Below are 18,679 nucleotides of genomic sequence, written 5' to 3'. Positions count from 1 at the left end.
GGAGGTGCCGGGGAGGTGCCGATCATACCTCGCTCCTGCGGCGCGGCAAAGAAGCGGATCGGCGTTTTTCTTTCTTTCTTTTAACCCAAGTATTCGCATGCTCCGTTGGGTGCTTGTGCGCATCCGTGGAGACTTGGGGGGGGGGGAGCCTTTTTGTGACGGGACATGGGTGGGCGCCGGATGCCACCGGAAACGTGATCAGATGCCTGCCCTTGTCCCGCGGTTTCCGGAAACTAGTACCTCCGAGGTACTAGTTTTTTACCCCGCATCTTCGGCGGGAAGCCTTGGGTGAGCCACGGGAGCTCTATGCTTCCCAGATGTGGTGGTGAGATCGCGCCCGGAAAATCCGCCTATCTTCCGTCCCTCTAGCATGCCTAATGCTCCGTGTGACCGGGGCCAATAACTAATATTCAGGAAAAGACCGGTGCATCGACAATTTTCAACAAGAAGCAGTTTAGACAGGACTCTAATGTCTCGTCAGGCCTAGTGGCCACCTGTGGATTTGAGGTGGGGGTGAAATTTAGCAGGGAGGCTTGTGGTGTTCTTGCTGTCAAGAATAGAAGACCTAAACTCTGTTTCTTGGACTCCATCAGCACCTTTCAGAGTAACTTTGGGTGTGACCAGTTCTTCTCTTTCCATTCCAGCGTAGGACATTTTAGATTCAGTTGCTTTCCATCTCAGGACCTGCATGACTTGTTCTAGGTGGGGCCATGCGTACACTAGGAGGAACCAGGGCAGAGGGGGCTATTGGAAAGCAAGTCTCTGACACTTAGACAAAACTATACATGCATGTATCCTTTTCTTCCATATTGTCCTCAGATGAGCAACCTGAAGAAGGTCCTTCAGAGTGTAGTTGAATACTCCCAGGATGTGAGTATCTTTCCTTACTGGGGTTTCTGGCATGTGGCAAGGTGGTTGAGAATCCCAGAGCATGACATGTGGCTTCTATGAAATTCGGTCTATAAGTGGGCAACAGAAAAGCAGACCCCTCTCTAAAAGACTAGATGGCCCCAAGCGATGGAAACCTTGCAAATAAACTTGCCAAAATCACTCCCCTAGAGTTTGGATTAGATACATGCCACACATCCCTACACCACTCATTTGTGGCTCGTTGGCAAAGAAGTGTCTGTTTTCCTTGCTGTTTTCAAAAGTTTTTTCTGCTAGGCTACATGGACGTGACTGATATAGTCTGCTGGGCTGTGTTTAAGCCCAAGCTGGGATATTTTAAAGCAGTTTTCCATTTATCATGCAAACCTTGGTCCTACATTTTGCCTTGCATGGGCCTAATTACCCACAAGTGTCTTAAACTGGATGGTGGTGGCAAGAACATGGGAGAGCTGTGGGGGGCTGTCAGAAGTTACATCTTCTTGTCTCCAATGCTTCTGTCTCAGGTGTTGGGCCACCAAGTCCCTGAGCATCTATTGCCAGATGTGGCTCTGGTTGCAGAGCTTTCTGACACAGCTGAACTGGGCAAGTTGCTACAGCTGGTGTTAGGTTGTGCCATCAGCTGTGAGAGGAAGCAAGGTATGTATGCACAAACATCTGTGGATGCATCTATACTGTGGATACATCCACATTCTCTGTTTAGAGGTCACCTCTTGTGTTATCCAGTGAGATACCAGCTGCTTCAAGCAGTCCTAGGCAGAAATATTTGGTGTTCTAACAACCAGCATTGTGTTACATTCATGAGACTCCTTCAGATGACTTCTGGTTTGCTTCTGGAGGCTATTCTGTCACCCTGATAGCAGCATGACTCACACAGAAAGAACTATGGAATGCTGTGCAAAGAGAGAAAACACTAGATTAACAAGTATCCAACCTCGTCTGTTTGCAGATCATATCCAGCAAATCATGACCCTAGAGGAGTCTGTACAGCATGTTGTTATGACGGCAATACAGGAGGTGAGCATGACTGGGTTTGGTCTGCAGCCTTGCATAAGCTTTTGCACTGTGAACTGGCTTGACTTCGGCATCATAACCATCTCCTTGGTTAGAAAGTACCCTTCAGTTCTCATCATTTTGCTTCAAAATTGTATTAGTGGAAGCTGTGGGGACACTAATATCCTCGGAAACACCCCCTTGGTGCCAGCCCTGGTCTTCCTAGATGAAATTCTACAGCATTTTCTGTCTGACATATGCCTGCTTCCCAGAATACATTGCCTGGAAAGCTGTGTCATTTGGATGTAGCCAAGTTCTAAACTTTTCCTCTTCTGCAGCTGTTGACCAAAGATTCTTCGGACACACTGAGCTCTGAGACATATGGGAACTTTGACAGCCAGGTACCTGTGATGCTCTATAGTGGGGGGGGGGATCAATAAATGGTGGCAATGCAATGGACTTAAGCTGAGGAGGGCTGGAGGAGCTTGGTTTGCCTGGAAACCTCTTTCCTTCTGGGGTAAGAGAAGAGAAGGCAGGCTAGACTGCTCTACTGCTCTGAATTGCTTGCATTGGCCAATATCTTTGGCAAGGACTCTTTTTCACTGGCTGCTTCTTTGCCTCCTTTCCTCACTTATGGTCTCTCTTGTCTTGCAGTCCCGGAAATATTACTTCCTCAGCGATGATCTTGAAGAGACGGATGACACGCGGCAGCGCTGTCATGAGCTAGAGCAGCAGGTCAGTGCCTCCCGAGAGCAAGGGGTCCGTGTAGATGGTCAGCTTTGCTGTGTGTATCCCATGTGTCTCCCATGTGCATCCCAAATGTGTATCCCACGGTGGTGGTAACTGCTGTGCAAAGCCTCTCTATGCACTGCGGTGTCAAAGGTCAAGAGGTGCAGCTCAGAGTGCCAGCTGATCTGTTCCTCCCTGGCAAGGACTGCTGTCTTCTGGGGATGTTGCAGTTGGGTGCGGGCTGAGCTGTCACAGATGTCCAGTCCTGCATGACATGCCATTTCCATGTTGGTCTTTCTAGTGAACATCTCCCTCTCATGTTGCACAACTCCATGTGTGGAGGCTTGAGAGGGGGATGCTTGGACTCGCCCAGTGCTTGAGGTTTCTGCCATGTCTCGCCTCCCCCCTTCCCCATGCAGGCCCACATCTGTGGGTGGGTGGGGAGTTCTCCCTGAGTGGTATGCCGTGGGCTTTGCTGGGCTGCATGGAGCCAGCTGGGATTGCCTGCAGTATGGTGGTGTGCGAGCACTTGCCCCTCCCCCCAGTGCATTGCTGCTCTCCCACTCACTGTTTTGGATGCTCAGGTGGGGAGCAAAACCAGCTTGATGATTCTGAGCCCCCTGCTGAATTCTTCCTCTGTCTGATGCCCCCTTCCCAATATGTGACTGCGGTCTTGACGACTCCCTTCCCAAATAGTGGGAGCACTGCTGTTTTGCAGAGGGGTCTGATGGAAAGACATAACTACAAGTGCTGTGGGTGGTAAGGGGTCTGGCAAAGGGATAGACTGACGTCTCCCCCTTAAACCCCACTTTTACTCCTCCAAGGTGCTAAAGGGCCCCTGGAGATGCCTCCCCCCTTCAATAAGGTGAGTGTCCTCTCCCTCCCCAAGCTCTTGCTTTGTGATAACAGAGCCACTCACCCAGCAGTGGACCGCCCCCCCCTTTGCCCAATGGGGCCAGCCTAACCTCTTTGCATGAGAGCATGTACCATGCTGACAAGTTAACCATCGCCTGAGAATGCCAGAAGGGATGCTTGCACAGCGCACAAAAGAGGACTTGTGGTGGGTGAAGCCAGGGGGAGAGCCTGTGTGGTATAGTAGTTAGACCAGGACTTGAAGGGCTTAGATTCAGATCCCTCTGGGCCGTGGGTGAATGTAGGCCAGCCTGAAGGAATCCTGGGCTGTTAAACTAGCCCTGGAGCAAACTGAGATGAGCAGCTCCTCTGCTGAGCTACCAGCCTCATAGGGGGTTGCTTACCACCAGTAGCCCTCCAGAGCAGCAGACCCACAAGGAACACTTTCCTCTTGAGTTAATCCATCCCTGGACCACGCTTTCTCAACACTAATCTACCTCACAGGGTCAAGTGGAAAGCTATGGATGCTACCCTGAATTACTTGGAAGACCGGTAGGGTAAAAAATGAGAGAGGGGAGCTTTCACATGCTCTACAAGTACAGCTGTGTATCCAAGACCGTTGGGTCTTTGGGTTAGTTGAAATAAAGAAAAAATAAAAAAGCTGCTGGGATCCAACATACTATGTTCCTAGCAAATCAGCAATGAAACAAATACAGGTGTGGACTCAAATGTCCTCAGCTAGGTTCTGATCAGCATAGAAAGAGCCTTTAATTTGTTGGAGATAAGGGATCTGTCCTAATGCAGGATAAAATGGAGGAGAGAACAATGTAAGCTGCTTTGGGTTCCCCCTGGGGAGAAAGGCAGGGAATAAATGAAGTAAAAAATTTGGAAGGGGCATCGTTAATCTTGACAGAAGCTCAGGATACCTGCAACAAACGCAGTAGAGGCAGGACCAACCCTTCCCCTGGGGAAGAGCCTGCTGGATCAGTGGGGGGCGGGGGGGAGACAAGCCATCCCAGGGATGCCAACAGCCTGGGGAAACCATGTCCTGGCTCTTGACTAGAACCTTAACAGAGTGTTACTTACCTCCATACCATGAAAAGCTTCAGCTGCCCATTTCCACATGTTGCGCCTGTATTCAAGGGATGTGACATCTTTCCAGGTTGCTGGCAACCCTGCAGCCTCACATTCTTGCAACAGCACATCAGTGCTTTCAAAGTCCCTGCTTGGGTGATAAAGTTTCCACCCCACAGCAGTCAACTTAGTGCAGGATGAGACTAGTCTCAGTAGCTGGTTTGGTGTAGCGGTTAAGTGCGTGGACTCTAATCTGGGAGAACCGGGTTTGATTCCCCACTCCTCCACTTGCACCTGGCTGGATGACATTGGGAAAGCCACAGCTGTCCTTGAAAAAGAGCAGTCTCTGTCAGAGTTCTCTCAGCCCCGCCTACCTCACAGGGTGTCTGTTGTGGGGAGGGGAGGGGAAAGGAGTTTGTAAGCCACTCTGTGACTCCCTTGGGTAGTGAAGGGCAGGGTATAAATCCAATCTCTTCTTCTTCTGGTGTGTGTGTGGGAGTCAGAGGCCGTTCATGGAAATTGTCTTACACAGGCACTTGATCCCTCTCTGTTGCCAGCTGCATGGTTTTCCTGATTCACTAAATCCAGGCCTGGGGGGGGGCTGGCTTAGGGCAGGAGCAGGAAGCCACTTGAGATGCAGTCTGATAGAAGGCAGGAGGCAAGGGAGGGGCCAACAGACAAGATGTGAGAAGCTCTCCTCTCTGCTTTCCTGTGAATGTATAGGATGAGGCTTTTGGCCTGCTAGCACTACATGGATTCTGAGCTACAATCTTGCTGAAGTCTCAGTGGCCACTGGGCTAGAGCTCTGTGGCCCCCACTTGCTGGGGAGTGTCTGATTCTCTCCACTTGCTCAGATCTCCCTCCTGGTGGAAGAGAAGAATACGCTGGTGCTGGAGAACAAGACCCTGCGGGATCAGAAAAGCTCTTTGGAGTCAGATGCTGCTGGCCTTGCTGGCAAGAAGTTGCTACTGCTTCAGACCCAGATAGAGCAGCTGCAGGAAGAGAACTTCAGGTAGGGCATGTGCTGTGGGGATTCTGGGAACAAGCCCCCCTCTCCCAGACTAGCTACCAAAGACAGCTGACTTAGTGGGCTGTGACAGATCTCTCTAAAAAGCGATGTCTTTGGTCAGGCTGGAAAGTGGCAGAGATGACTTCCGAGCCCGCTGTGAAGATCTAGAGAGGGAGGTGCAAGAGTTGCAGCACCGTAATGAGGAGCTGACTAGTCTGGCCGAGGAAGCACAAGCACTGAAAGATGAAATGGACGTGCTGCGGTGAGCGCATCAAACTCAGTACCTGGGAACCCTGGGCCAAGGCTTTGCTAAGTTGCTGCTGGGCCTCTCTCAGAGTCCACCCAACTTCTTTAACATTCAGCCATTCCTATTCGGAATATTGGGGGGGGGGTTTATTGCAATGTGTACAGTTTTAATTTGGAGTTGTAAGCCACCTTATTTATTTATTTCAGGCACTTTTAGCCCACTTTTCTCCCCAGAATGCAGACTCAAAGTGGCTCACAGCATTAAAGAACAACAAAAAGCCAGAATTCACAAAGATTAACAAATATTATTTCCCATCAACAGACTAATTCATAAGATTGGGGGGGGGGGGAACCCATTGGGGGGGGGATACCAGTGGCCACAGCTCTGCTATTGCTCTCCCAAGCAGGCAGGCAAGGGAAAGGGGAGATCTAAATCCTATAATAAATCATCACTCCAATCCATATACGTTTAATATAGAGCCAACCTAAGACAAGGCTGTAGAACCCCAAACAGCCAGTGGTGGCTCAGCATAGGCATAGAAGAGATGAGAAGTCAGGGCCACACCAGCAATAGCAGCAGAAAAGAAAACCAGGATGTAGAAAAACTTATTCTTTCTTGAGCCCAATGAGTTTCACCTTTGGCTTCATCAGGGGATCTATTATAAGCAAGGAAAATACACTCATAGAATAAAACCATATTTAAATATATATAGCCATTATAATTAAATTAGAGTAATTAAAAACAATAAAGGAACCTACAGAATGAAAGCTTATGCTATAAAGGGTAAGCATACAACCATATTTCTTAACATGTAATAACTATGATTCACTTGATTGTTTTTCCAGGGAGAAACTACTGTAAAATCCTTTAAAAATGCCTGATTCTCAAGAAGACTTTCAATCACACCTTGAGCTTTAGAACTGCAATCAAGCTCAGGTGGTCATATGGTCCTCATTAAGTCTCTTAAAGGAGCACCATTCAAAAATATTGTCAGTACATTATAGCAAGCATCAGTTTTTTATATAACAGAACATAACCATCCTAAAATTAAATTCCAAATTATAATAGTATTTATTGCTTTACATTTTTCCATTATAGATTAGTGGCATATATAAAGATTAACTGCTTTATAACTTCATAGTGATACCTCTCTAATGAAGGAACAGCAACTTTTAGCAGGTACTAAACTTCCCAAAGGGAAGTTTGGGCCACAGTGTGGTCAGTGTTCATTTTGTAGGTTTACATGCAATATGAATTCTTTTATGAATCCATTAGATGGTAAAGAATATCAACTGAAGGATTTTACAACCTGGAACTCTAAGAAATATTATTTATGCTATTTTATGTCCATGCCAAAAAAATTATATATTGGAAAAATTGCAAGATGTCTAAAAACACATTACTGAACATAGAAGTAATATCTCACTTAAACAGGAGCCCCCTTAGTTACACACTTTTTGGGAAATAACCATACTGCAAATGATATAGTTTTCTGGGCTATACAACAGGTCTCAGACCACAATGATGAGATACTTCTGAAAAAAGAGGCAGAGTGGATTCTAAGGCTAAAATATATATGCCACTAATCTATCATGGGAAAATGTAAAGCAATAAGTATTAGTATTATAATTTGGAATTAATTTAATTTTAGGATGGTTATATTCTGTTGTATAAGGAATTGATGCTTGCTACAGTGAACTGACAATGTTTTTGAATGGTGGTCCTTTAAGAGACTTAATGAGGATGGTTATATTCTGTTGTATAAGGAATTGATGCTTGCTACAGTGAACTGACAATGTTTTTGAATGGTGGTCCTTTAAGAGACTTAATGAGGACCATATAACCACCTGAGCTTGATTTCGGTTCTAAAGCTCAAGGTGTGATTGAAAGCTTATGCTATAAAGGGTAAGCATTCAACCATATTTCTTAATATGTAATCATTATGATTCACTTAATTGTTTTTCCAGGGATAAACTAGTATAGAATTCTTTTAAAAATACCTAATTCTCAAAAAGAATTTCAATCTGCAGGTTGCTGTGTTTTTAATTACTCTAATTATAATGACTATATATGTCTATATAGATCTATATCTATCTATCTAGATAGATAGATAGATAGATAGATAGATAGATAGATAGATAGATAGATAGATAGAGATAGATAGAGATAGATAGATAGATAAACATGGTTTTATTCTATGAATGCATTTTCCTTGCTTATAATAGATCCCCTGATGAAGTCATAGGCAAAACGTGTTGGGATCAAGAAAGAATAAATAGTTTTTCTACACCTTGTTTTTCTTTTCTGCTGATAGAAGAGATGAGCTCATCTCTGTTAAAGTTTTGGCACAGGACATACCAGATGCAGCAGCTTCCAAGGAGTCTTAGACGTGGGCTTCAGTTCAGAGATGCACACTATGTATAGGTGAGGTTTTCACTCTCAGACACTTTTGTATCGCACCTGAATGACTGGTTTCAAAAGATAGTTCAGGAATTCTGTGGGAGCTGCCTCTGCAAGAGGAAATGCAGAAACATTCCAGTGGATTCAAGGATGGTGCCTGTATGCTTATTACATCCTTGATAAGAAATGTTGCTGTTTTCAAGACTTGACGTTCTGGGGAGAAAGTGTATTCTTGTGGTTGTAGTTCTGAGAGTTCAGGAATTTGTATGAGCACATGGAACATCGCTTCTGATGTAGAATTCTGTTGGTTTTTGCTGAGAAATATTCCCAGGAGGCTGCATTGGAAAGGGGGAGAAAGCACTACCTTCTGCCTCTTGTCAATGGAGCTGTGCTGATAGAAGAGGCAGAAAGGGCGACCACTGTAGCCTCCCAACTTGTGTGAGGTGGGTAATGTGGAAAAAAATGTGTGACTTCTGCTGATAGGTTGCTGGATCCAATACCCTGTTTTTTGGTTGCTGTTCGTAGTTCCACTCTACAGATGGTTCTGTGACTGATTCCTTGGCCCAGACTATGTGAACAGTGTAAAAGTAAGAAATAATCTTCTTGTTAGATCTGGAATATATTACAGGGCTTGGATTCAGATGAAGGGGACACTAGTTGTTCATCCACAATTATTTCAGTTTTTGGTACTGTAATGATCCCATTTTTGGTGTGTGTGTTTCTTTAAATGTTTAGTGTGACTGCGGTAATTTAAGGAAGAGTGATAGAGGGAGATGTGTGATGTGATTGGCTGATGACTGAGAGTGTGGGAGGAGAGATGTCTATGAGGTGATTCTGTGTTCTTGAATAGACGTGTGTATGAGAGTCTGTGTGACAGAGGAAGCAGTTGGAGTTTAGTTTAGCCTGTGTGGCTATGAAAGAGAAAGTTCAGCCTGTGTGGTTATATGAGCAGTAGAGTAGCCTGTGTGGCTATATATGAGAGAGAGATAAGCCTGTTGGAGTTGAGTTTTGGTGTATGAGAGACTGTGTGTAATGCCAAGCTTTGTCAGTTATATTTTCTTTCTTCAACAACAGTTCAAAAAATACCCAGAAACCGATTTTGTTCTTTTATAAATCATTATTTGTTTAAATTTATTCCAGCAATTAGAACAATCCTTCCTCAGGGCCACATAGTCCTCTGAAGCGCCCAGACGCTGGGTCATTCTACCAAAAGAGTTGGATTTTTTAATTCCTGGTGGCAGCAAAAATCTACTAAGTTCATGTACACAGATTGTGGTTTACAGGAGAAACAGTCTCCCCAATAAGCGAGGACACCACAGGTACACTCTGGCCTTGCTGCAAAATCTTCTGGTGCTCTATGTTTGAGGTTTTCCACGTTCAGAAGAGTTACTGTGTTTGTTAGACATTGGAGGGGATACAGTGCGAGTTCAAAGTTAGTGATGAAAAGTGTAACACTTTCATTTGTCTGCCTCCCTTGCGTCATTTACTGCAGCCACTCATCAGACAGGGTGGGACGGCTGGAGGCCATGGTGGACTCCTACAAGAAGAAGCTAGAAGACCTGGGTGACCTGCGACGACAGGTTCGACTGCTCGAGGAGCGGAACACAGTCTATATGCAGCGCACCTGTGAGCTGGAGGAGGAGTTGCGCCGTGCTAATGCTGTGCGCACACAACTGGAGGCACATAAGAGGCAGGTGAGGTGATAAGGGACCATGCTCAAGCTGTTGAACACCGTCAAAATTATTGGAACACTTGACAAAGACAGTGCCATGCTTTCTGATTTGAAGGTGCTCAAAAGGCACATTAGAGTGTTATTGAGCTACAGCTGATTGCGCCAAAGTTTAAAAACCCTTTTGACCAGAGCTGAACTGGTAACTGGATCTGTGCTGTGTGACTGTTCAAGTAGAACCCTCATCCTCAGCTGTTTCTTCTCAGTGCCAAAGCAAGGAATATCTGCTTTAGTGGTGCTGCAAGTAGATCTGAGGTACCTGAGAAAGCTATACAGAGGGTTATTGGTGACAACAGCGGAGGAGTAGAAACGAGGAGCCAGAACTGGCATAAAATAGCAAACTCCTGTTACCCCCTCCTCCAGGTGCAGGAGCTCCACAGCAAGCATGCAGACGAAGCCTTGAAGGCAGAAAAGTGGCAGTTTGAATTCAGGAACCTCAAGGAAAAGTTTGAGGCAGTGGTAAAAGAGAAAGAGGTAATGTGGGACCTGGCTCTCCTGATGAGCTGTACCCAGGGCTTTGGGTGAAATTCCAGTGGAAGAATGGGAAGACTTGGGGGAGCGGGAGTCTTAGACATCTGGGTTGTGTCTTTCTGGAGCAAAGTACTACCGTAGTTTATGGACTGATGCCTGACTCTCCTCAGAGGCTGATTGAAGAACGGGATGCCCTCCGAGAGGCCAATGAAGAGCTGCGATGTGCTCAGGTGCAGCAAAAATTCCTGAACCAAGCTGGTAAGTCATTTAGGGTACAGCTTACAGTATTTCTGTTGGGAGAGACATCAGTTGCATTTTAAGCATTGTAAATACCTGAGCAGCCATAGCAAAGACTTATCACCCTATACCCCAACGTGCTGCTTAATTTCTGCAGTCATGAGAAGAAAGCTCAAGGGCTGTTATCAGTTGGCTGGAGGGGGGAGGAATTATGAGGAATTACAGCTTTGTGCACAGAGATGTGATCATGTCTCTAAAAGGCTTTGTGGCACGCAGCATGTACTAGAGCATCACTCATGCAACTGTTCTGAAGAACCTTATAGGCTTGAGTTTACTATTGACCATCTCTTTATCTGAGGTGACCAACATCTTCAGAGTCTTGATTTCACTTGCAAGCACAACTATCTGCCTTGTCTAATATCTTTCTCCTGGCACAATACCTTTGCAGATCCCATGCTGGAAGAAATTGCTTCTCCTGTGGACAACTTGGCTGCTGAGATCATGCCAGCAGAACTCAAGTAAAGTTATGATCTTCAGGCATCTTGTTTTGGTGGAGTAGGGAGAGCAAAAATCTGCCCACATCATGGATTACCGTCTTCCATGTTCCTTTTTGTCCACTTCCATCAGCTGGGAGCTGGGGTTAGTGAGGTCAAGCTTGGAAGGATTGTGAGGTGAAGCAATCCCACAACCTCTGGTGTTCCCGGTACAGGTGTTGTTCCTGGTAAGGGGGGGGGGTGTCCTCTGGATATATGTTTCCCAATCTTTGTAGAAAGAACGATTAGTCCCAAGGATGTCTTCTATTGTTACATGGGATTGTCCATCCCAGGTCTTTTCCTGCATTACTAATTAGGGTCTGGCTTTTCCAGCATCCACTGTAGTGGGTGTTTCTTATGGATAGCCTAGGTAACAGAGATGTATTATCTGAAGACTTCATATCCCAACATACATTGTTCTGCTTTAAGATGGTGTATTCCATGACTGACTCCATGACAGCTGGTGGTGGAGAATGGCCTGTACCCATGAAGGGCTTCCATCCCCCTCAGTCCACTCCCATCAGCTGATGCTGATCCTCATTGCCACTTATATTCTAACGTGTTATGCTACTTGTGCTCAGGGAGACCATTGTGAGGCTGCAGCACGAGAACAAGATGCTGTGCGCACAGGAGCTGTCATACCGAATGCAGCAAGCTGAGCTGCAGGTGTTGCTGGAAGAAGCAAACCGGACTAAGAACCAGCTGGAGGCCCAGCAAAGGTACCCAATAGTCTGGATGGCTTAGAGGTTTACTATGTTCCGTGCATGCTGTTGGGAGAACTAGGCTGCGGAGGCCCTGACTTTCTTCATATATGCTGTTTAGCCCTGACAAAAATGGTGGGGGGAGAGAACTGGTACATTGTTTCTGATGTTTCAACTTACAAAATAGCAAGCAAGCCTGCCAAACAGCCACAGTGGCAAAACTGACTCCTGGTGGTAAAAAAAATCTAGCAGTTTTAACACAGAATTCTAGACCCCTTTTTTTTGTATTTTTGGCTGAAGTAACAATACTTAGGAGCTGCGGTGGCTCAAGTGGTTAAGACGCTGAACTGCAGGCTGTGGAAGGTCAGTAGTTCAGCAGTTCAAGACCCGGGTGCCGCATGATGGAGTGAGCTCCCATCTCTAGTTCCAGCTCCTGCCAACCTAGCAGTTCGAAAGCAAGAAATTGCAAGTAGATAAATAGGAACCACTTCGGTGGGAAGGTAACTGCGTTCCGTGCGCCTTGGTGTTTAGTCATGCCGGCCACATGACCACGGAAACGTCTTCGGACAGCGCTGGCTCTTCGGCTTTGAAACAGAGATGAGCACCGCAACCCTAGAGTCAGATTCGACTGGCTTTCGAGCAAGGGAACCTTTACCTTTTAAACAATATTTACCTTCTACTTAAACTAGTGGGGCAACATCTACTGCTTGCCCATAGAGTATTTGAACGCTCAAATAGAGAATACTTGAGTTTAAGTACTTTTTGCCTGGTTTAACAAGAACATTATTATTCATGTGCTTCTCTCTAGCTTGTGTATTTTAACTGATACCTCCCTATTTTAAGGACCTTGTGTAATAATATGGTTCCAATCTTGGCTTTCTACACAGACATTAACTCTATTAGCTCATACACACTTTATGTTCCTTGCAGTTTCACATAACTAAACATGTTCCATCTCTAGAGAACAGGGCAAAATGATGGATGCTCTGTGGAGAAGATAGCCTGTAGGGATGGGAGCTCAGTAGGCCCATGCTTTGCTGAAGTAGGAAAAAACTGTCAGGTGACTGGGAGAAGTGATTACTGCTGTGCCTTCTCTCAGTACCCAACTGCTAAGAATAATTTATAACGACAACATGTCAAGGTTTTCCATTGTCACTTGCAGCTGACTTTTCCCCTTTCCCTGCTTAATTGTTCTTTTTTACCTCATCTAGACTGAGTCAGCAGCAAGTGTTGGAGCTCAAAGCACAAGTGGAAGAGCTCCAGAGGGCCCTTCAGGAGCAAGGAAGCAAGGCAGAGGATGTGAGTCTGCTGGAAAATGGGTTCTCAGAGTCCTTCACAGAAGTCGTTCGAGATGGGTCAGAGGAGGCTTTTGCAGAGGCCATTGTGTCTCCTTTCCTCCTGAAGGCAGAACTTCTGATGAGCTGGCAGTAATGGTGACTGGCATTCACCCCCTTGCCAGGCCCAAAGTGGAACTGTTAAATTACCTGTGTGCTGGGATGTGTGATTTTTGTGCTGCACTGTCTTATGCAGGCTTATAGGTACTCTTTTGTGTGTGAGGTAGAGAACTCTGTCCCTATATTCCCTATGTATTTCTCCCCAATTATCCCAGCACTCAGAGCATAGCTTCAAGCTATGGGTGTCATTTGGCAGGATTGTTGTCATATGGATGACAAAAGTCATAGAATTTCCATGGTAAATGTTACAAGGCCCACACTCTTGGGAGGTGTGAAATACTAGATTGGACTGCCAGTTCTGAGCAAGAGAGAACTGCCTATTTAGAGGGAGGAGGTTATTTACCTGTTAGAGAGATCTCAGTGGACTCCCAGGGTAGAGTGTGGTTTGTCTAGCCCTAATTAAGAGCCATATATCCTCCTCCTGTGGCCTGTTAAAACTCCCTGTGATCTCCTGACTGGACCCTTCCCTTCTCACTGGCTAACATCCCTCTCTTTCTTCCCCCCTAACTTGCTGGCTGATCTGTCCTGTCCAGGCCATTGTAAGTACTTGCACAGTCTAACCTACTCTGCTCTAAACTCACTGTTGCTTCTCTTCTGTCAGTGTTGTGTCTTATTGCATCAAGGAGGGATGGTTTGTCTGGATTCATAGGCTAGGGGCTATTAAGGGGCCTATTCTGAAGGCTTGGGGGTGTCATGAGCACAGGTCTCTCAGTGCTGAACCTGAGGCAAATCACGGCTATTGCTTTGAGGTGGTTATTGCTGCTCAGTGGTGTTCTAAAACAGTGGTCTGTTTGAAAGGGTGCCAGTTAACTACTATATCAGTCCTAAATCTCTTAGATAAAACAAGGTTGGTTTCTCTCATGTAATCCGTTAACTATATTTTGCTGTTTCTGAATCTGATGTGGGAGCATAGCACGTGGGACACTAGAGGCACACATCATTATGTACCCTGTGTTTCCCAGAGAGTGAGGTATTATCCTTTGTGGATCATGGAAAGGGAGTGAGTGGGCCATGCGTTTCTGATCGCTAAGAGATCAGTTGCCTCAGCATATAGGGGAGGCAGTAAGAGAAGTTGGGCAGGTGGGGGAAAAGTATTATAGAGGCCACAGGAAACTAGTGAAAATATTCTGTGAGAATCCTGGACAAGAGTAGCAAGCATGCTTTTTTTTTTTTTAAGTAATTTCTTCAGGAGGTAGAATTTTGTACATTTCTAGCCCTTTCTAGCTGCGGTGGCTCAAGTGGTTAAGATGCTGAACTGCAGACCAGAAGGTCAGTAGTTCAGCAGTTCGAGACCCGAGTGCCGCATGACGGCGTGAGCTCCCATCTCTGGTCCCAGCTCCTGCCATCCTAGCAGTTTGAAAGCAAGAAATTACAAGTAGATAAATAGTACCACTTCAATGGGAAGGTAACAGCGTTCCGTGCACCTCAGCGTCTAGTCATGCCGGCTACATGAGCACGGTCTTTGGACAGTGCTGGCTCTTCGGCTTGGAAACGGAGATGAGCACCGCATCCCTAGAGTCGGATTCGACTGGCTTTTGAGCAAGGGAAACTTTTACCTACCTTTACCTAGCCCTTACAGTATAAAAAGAGACTTGACAGTATGTGCGAATGCCTGGTTAATTCAGTAGCCACAGTGAAGCTGAATAAAACTTTCCTGGTTGGGACAGAATTTAGTGCCCCACATTTGCTCCTCAGCTGTGTCTGTGACTAGGTGAAGCACAAATTAATACAATTGCATGGATGGGCATAGAACACTTTTAGCTTGTACTTACAAGCTAAAATGACTGCAGTGAGGAGGGATATGCTGTGTTAAAATCTTTGTAAAGAGGTTGTGTCAGCAAATGACTGTGTACCTAGAAGGAGCCCCAGTAAATGCTGAATATGTAAGGCCTGCCTTGGGTTGCCTACTTCTCCTGACACCCTAAAATGGACCGTCCAAGAGTGGTCTTGAAAGGAGTGGAGGGCCTTTTGGTTTCTTTGTCACACAAGCTGCCTTCAAAGCTAGGAGCAGTTTGGAGGAAGTCAGGATATCACAGGTCTGGTATAGACCTGTTTTTGTTCTGGGATTGCAGCCTCAATCCCAGGCAGTGGGATTTGGGAGAGGGGAGTTTAAGAGTTGTTTCCCCGCCCCCCTACCTGGATATCCAGGTTAGCCTGATCTCGTCAGATCTCAGAACCTAAGCAGGGTTGGCCTGGGTTAGTATTTGGATGGGAGGCCACTAAGGAATATCAGGGTTGCTATGCAAAGGCAGACAATGACAAAACCACCTCTGGCTGCAGTCACACGGAGCATTAGCCACGCTACAGAGACGGAAGATAGGCGGATTTTCCGGGCACGATCTCACCTCCACAGTGGCATCTGGCGCCTGCCCATGTCCCCTCGCAAAACAGGTCATTTTTTCCCCCAAGGCTCCACGGATGCGCACAAGCACCCAATGGAGCATGTGCACACTTCAGTTTTAAAAAGGGAAAGAAAAAAACAACAACCCCGTTTGCCGTGCCGCCCCGCTTCTTTGCCTGTGGTGTGATCGGCACCTCCCCCCTAGCCACGGGACCTCAACCGGACGTCTGATTGCGCACTCGTGCGTTAGTTTGCCCCGGGGCAAACAGCCACGCTTCCCCCCCGCATTTTCCAGCCCATGTGGCTGGGGCCTCTGTTAGTCTCTTGCCCTGAAAACCGAACAGGGGTCTCCATGAGCTGGTTGCAACTTGATGGTAAAAAATTAAAAAGCTGTTTTAGTTCTGCTGAAAATTCTTCCTGTTGCTCTTTGCCTACCCAACCAAGTGAGATTCTGTTTGTCCTGTTTTGCTAAAATGCTTTTTGAGTCCAGCAGCATCCCGGTTACCTTGGAGCTTTAAAATTTATGATGCCTCTGATACCCAGTTAAAATAATGCCATTGTTTACTGACAATCTGTGTGTGCAGATTTACAGGCCCCTGTACTGGACCCAGCACAACTACATGTATTTTCTGATGCTGCCTGTACTGCCTGTAGCATTGTCTCATTCTAGTGGCCAAAACTAGATTTTAGCTAAGGGATTAGTGAGTATGGTGGCTGGCTAAACCAGACTTTCTCTCTTTTTCTTTTAGTCTTCTCTGCTGCAGAAGAAGCTGGAGGAGCACCTGTAAGTGATTCCATTCACAGTATTTGGGGTGGGGTCAGAAAAGGAGCTTTGTGAACCTAATGGTCAAGGGACTTGCTTATGTTGCAGCTGACGTATCCAAGAGCCTGTTTCAAAACCTGGCATGTTACATATGCTAGGTTTGTTTTGCCATATGTGCACATCCTTCAAGTATTTTGGGCCTTTGTTCTTCAGGTCTAACTCTTGCCTCTTTTTCCTGGCCAGAGAAAAATTGCATGAGGCCCATGCAGAGCTGCAGAAGAAAAAAGAATGTCTTGATGAACTGGAGCCCAAAGTGGATAGCACTAGTAAGTGGTTGGGTGTCAGAGCCCTGAATATAGACCAGTTTGGTGTAGTGGTTAACAGTGTTCCCTCTTAGCTGAGTTAGTGTGAGCTAGCTCACAGTTTTTTAGCCTCCAGCTCACACATTTTTGCCTTAGCTCAGGAAGGATGGCTCCAGAGCAAACTGATTTCTGCAGCAGCCAAATCGCTCACTCAAAACTTTAAGGCCAGTAGCTCACAAAGTAGAATTTTTGCTCAAAAGACTCCACAGTTTAGAGGTAACATTGGTGGTTAAGTGCGCGGCCTCTAATCTGGGAGAACCGGGTTTGATTCCCCACTCCTCCACTTGCACCTGGCTGGATGACCTTGGGCAAGCCGTAGTCTGGCACAGCTGTCCTTGAAAAAGAGCAGTTTCTGTCAGAGTTTTCTCAGCCCCGCCTACCTCACAGGGTGTCTGTTGTGGGGAGGAGAAGGGAAAGGAGATTGTAAGCCGCTCTGAGACTCCTTTGGGTAGTGAAGGGCGGGGTATAAATCCAATCCCTCCTCCTCCTCCTCCTCCTCCTCCTCCTTCCTCTTCCTCTTCCTCTTCTTCCTCTTCTTCCTCTTCTTCCTCTTCCTCCTCTTCCTCCTCTTCCTCCTCTTCCTCCTCTTCCTCCTCTTCCTCCTCTTCCTCCTCTTCCTCCTCTTCCTCCTCTTCCTCCTCTTCCTCCTCTTCCTCCTCTTCCTCCTCTTCCTCCTCTTCCTCCTCTTCCTCCTCTTCCTCCTCTTCCTCCTCTTCCTCCTCTTCCTCCTCTTCCTCCTCTTCCTCCTCTTCCTCCTCTTCCTCCTCTTCCTCCTCTTCCTCTTCCTCTTCCTCTTCCTCTTCCTCTTCCTCTTCCTCTTCCTCTTCCTCCTCTTCTTCTTCTTCTTCCTCTTCTTCTTCTTCTTCCTCCTCTTCTTCTTCTTCCTCCTCCTCTTCTTCTTCTTCTTCCTCTTCTTCCTCTTCTTCTTCACACCCAGCTCAGAAGCCAGGCCCCCTCTGTTTGCTTCAAGTCTAATAAGGAGGAATTCTAGCCTTGACTACATAGAAACAGTAATTCTCCCAGGGTTTACAGTAGAATATGAACCCCTTTCTTTTTCTTCCCTCTACCTCCCCCCACCCCCGGCCTTCTGGATGCCTCTGATGTCCCTGCCTCTCAACAGCTGCTAAGAAGATTGATGAACTACAGCAGTCTCTGAAAAAGAAGGACGAGGACATGAGAGCCATGGAGGAGCGATACAAGCGCTATATGGACAAGGCTTGCACAGTAAGTGAAGTCCTCCTCTTCTGTGCATCACAGTGTGTGTGCATGTATATATTTACAGGAGAAGTCTTGCAGAATATCTTGGTAGCTCACATGCATGGCTCTGCAGTCATTGTGACTCCATCAGTACCATTGTTTTTGGTCTTCGGTTGGGGACCACACAGTTTCTGTTCTTACAAAAAGCCTGGTTAACCTGGAGATTGTCTGGATTCTTCCACAGGTCATCAAAAAACTGGATCCCAAGCAGCAGCCTCATGTCGCTCCCCTAGAGATCCAGGCTCTCAAAAACCAGCTGCAGGAAAAAGATAAGAAGATAACCCATTTGGAGGCAAGTGCCTCTTCCTTCTGCCATTAGGGAGAGGTTACTGCCTTTCTTCTTCACCACCAGGGTGGGAGAGGCTCTCTTTGGATTAACCATGACACTGGTCTGTATCTTAAGGGGCTGGTGTGTTTCACACAACAGGAAGGCTTTGGGAGTTTTGATAATTAGATTGGACAAGAAAGGGGACCCGCGATACTCGCGGGGGGGAGAGCTCCACGCAGAGCAGGAGGAGGAAGCGGCAGCAGCAGGTAAGCTTCCCCCCATCCCTGCCGATTCCCCCCTGTCCCCAGTCTCCTCCTCCTCCACCAACACCACCCCGTCTCCTCCACACACACCCTCCACCACCACCCCCCCGC

At 46.6% G+C, this 18,679-nt stretch overlaps 1 protein-coding gene across 2 annotated transcripts in view; it reads left to right on the top strand.

Annotated features, from left to right (window-relative positions):
- The window catches only part of HOOK2 (hook microtubule-tethering protein 2), a 29,620-nt gene that overhangs the window by 7,854 nt on the left and 3,087 nt on the right, over positions 1 to 18,679 (top strand). The window contains exons 4-21 of one of the 2 annotated variants that reach the window (XM_015415837.1): positions 820 to 870; positions 1,392 to 1,524; positions 1,835 to 1,902; positions 2,217 to 2,279; positions 2,533 to 2,613; positions 5,388 to 5,545; positions 5,664 to 5,804; positions 9,682 to 9,883; positions 10,282 to 10,392; positions 10,560 to 10,647; positions 11,075 to 11,144; positions 11,741 to 11,878; positions 13,072 to 13,159; positions 13,238 to 13,243; positions 16,405 to 16,439; positions 16,662 to 16,744; positions 17,901 to 18,004; positions 18,222 to 18,329. In XM_015415837.1, coding sequence (XP_015271323.1) covers positions 820 to 870; positions 1,392 to 1,524; positions 1,835 to 1,902; positions 2,217 to 2,279; positions 2,533 to 2,613; positions 5,388 to 5,545; positions 5,664 to 5,804; positions 9,682 to 9,883; positions 10,282 to 10,392; positions 10,560 to 10,647; positions 11,075 to 11,144; positions 11,741 to 11,878; positions 13,072 to 13,159; positions 13,238 to 13,243; positions 16,405 to 16,439; positions 16,662 to 16,744; positions 17,901 to 18,004; positions 18,222 to 18,329 — 1,728 coding nt within the window. The remainder of the gene's footprint in view (positions 1 to 819; positions 871 to 1,391; positions 1,525 to 1,834; positions 1,903 to 2,216; positions 2,280 to 2,532; positions 2,614 to 5,387; positions 5,546 to 5,663; positions 5,805 to 9,681; positions 9,884 to 10,281; positions 10,393 to 10,559; positions 10,648 to 11,074; positions 11,145 to 11,740; positions 11,879 to 13,071; positions 13,160 to 13,237; positions 13,244 to 16,404; positions 16,440 to 16,661; positions 16,745 to 17,900; positions 18,005 to 18,221; positions 18,330 to 18,679) is intronic. The other variant, XM_015415838.1, reaches the window with a different exon arrangement.

The sequence above is a fragment of the Gekko japonicus genome, unplaced genomic scaffold (assembly GCF_001447785.1).
Source record: "Gekko japonicus isolate JY-2015 unplaced genomic scaffold, Gekko_japonicus_V1.1 scaffold46, whole genome shotgun sequence".
Lineage (NCBI taxonomy): Eukaryota > Metazoa > Chordata > Lepidosauria > Squamata > Gekkonidae > Gekko > Gekko japonicus.
The sequence above is the reverse complement of the archived record's forward strand: the minus strand, read 5'-3'. Positions and strand labels throughout refer to the sequence as shown.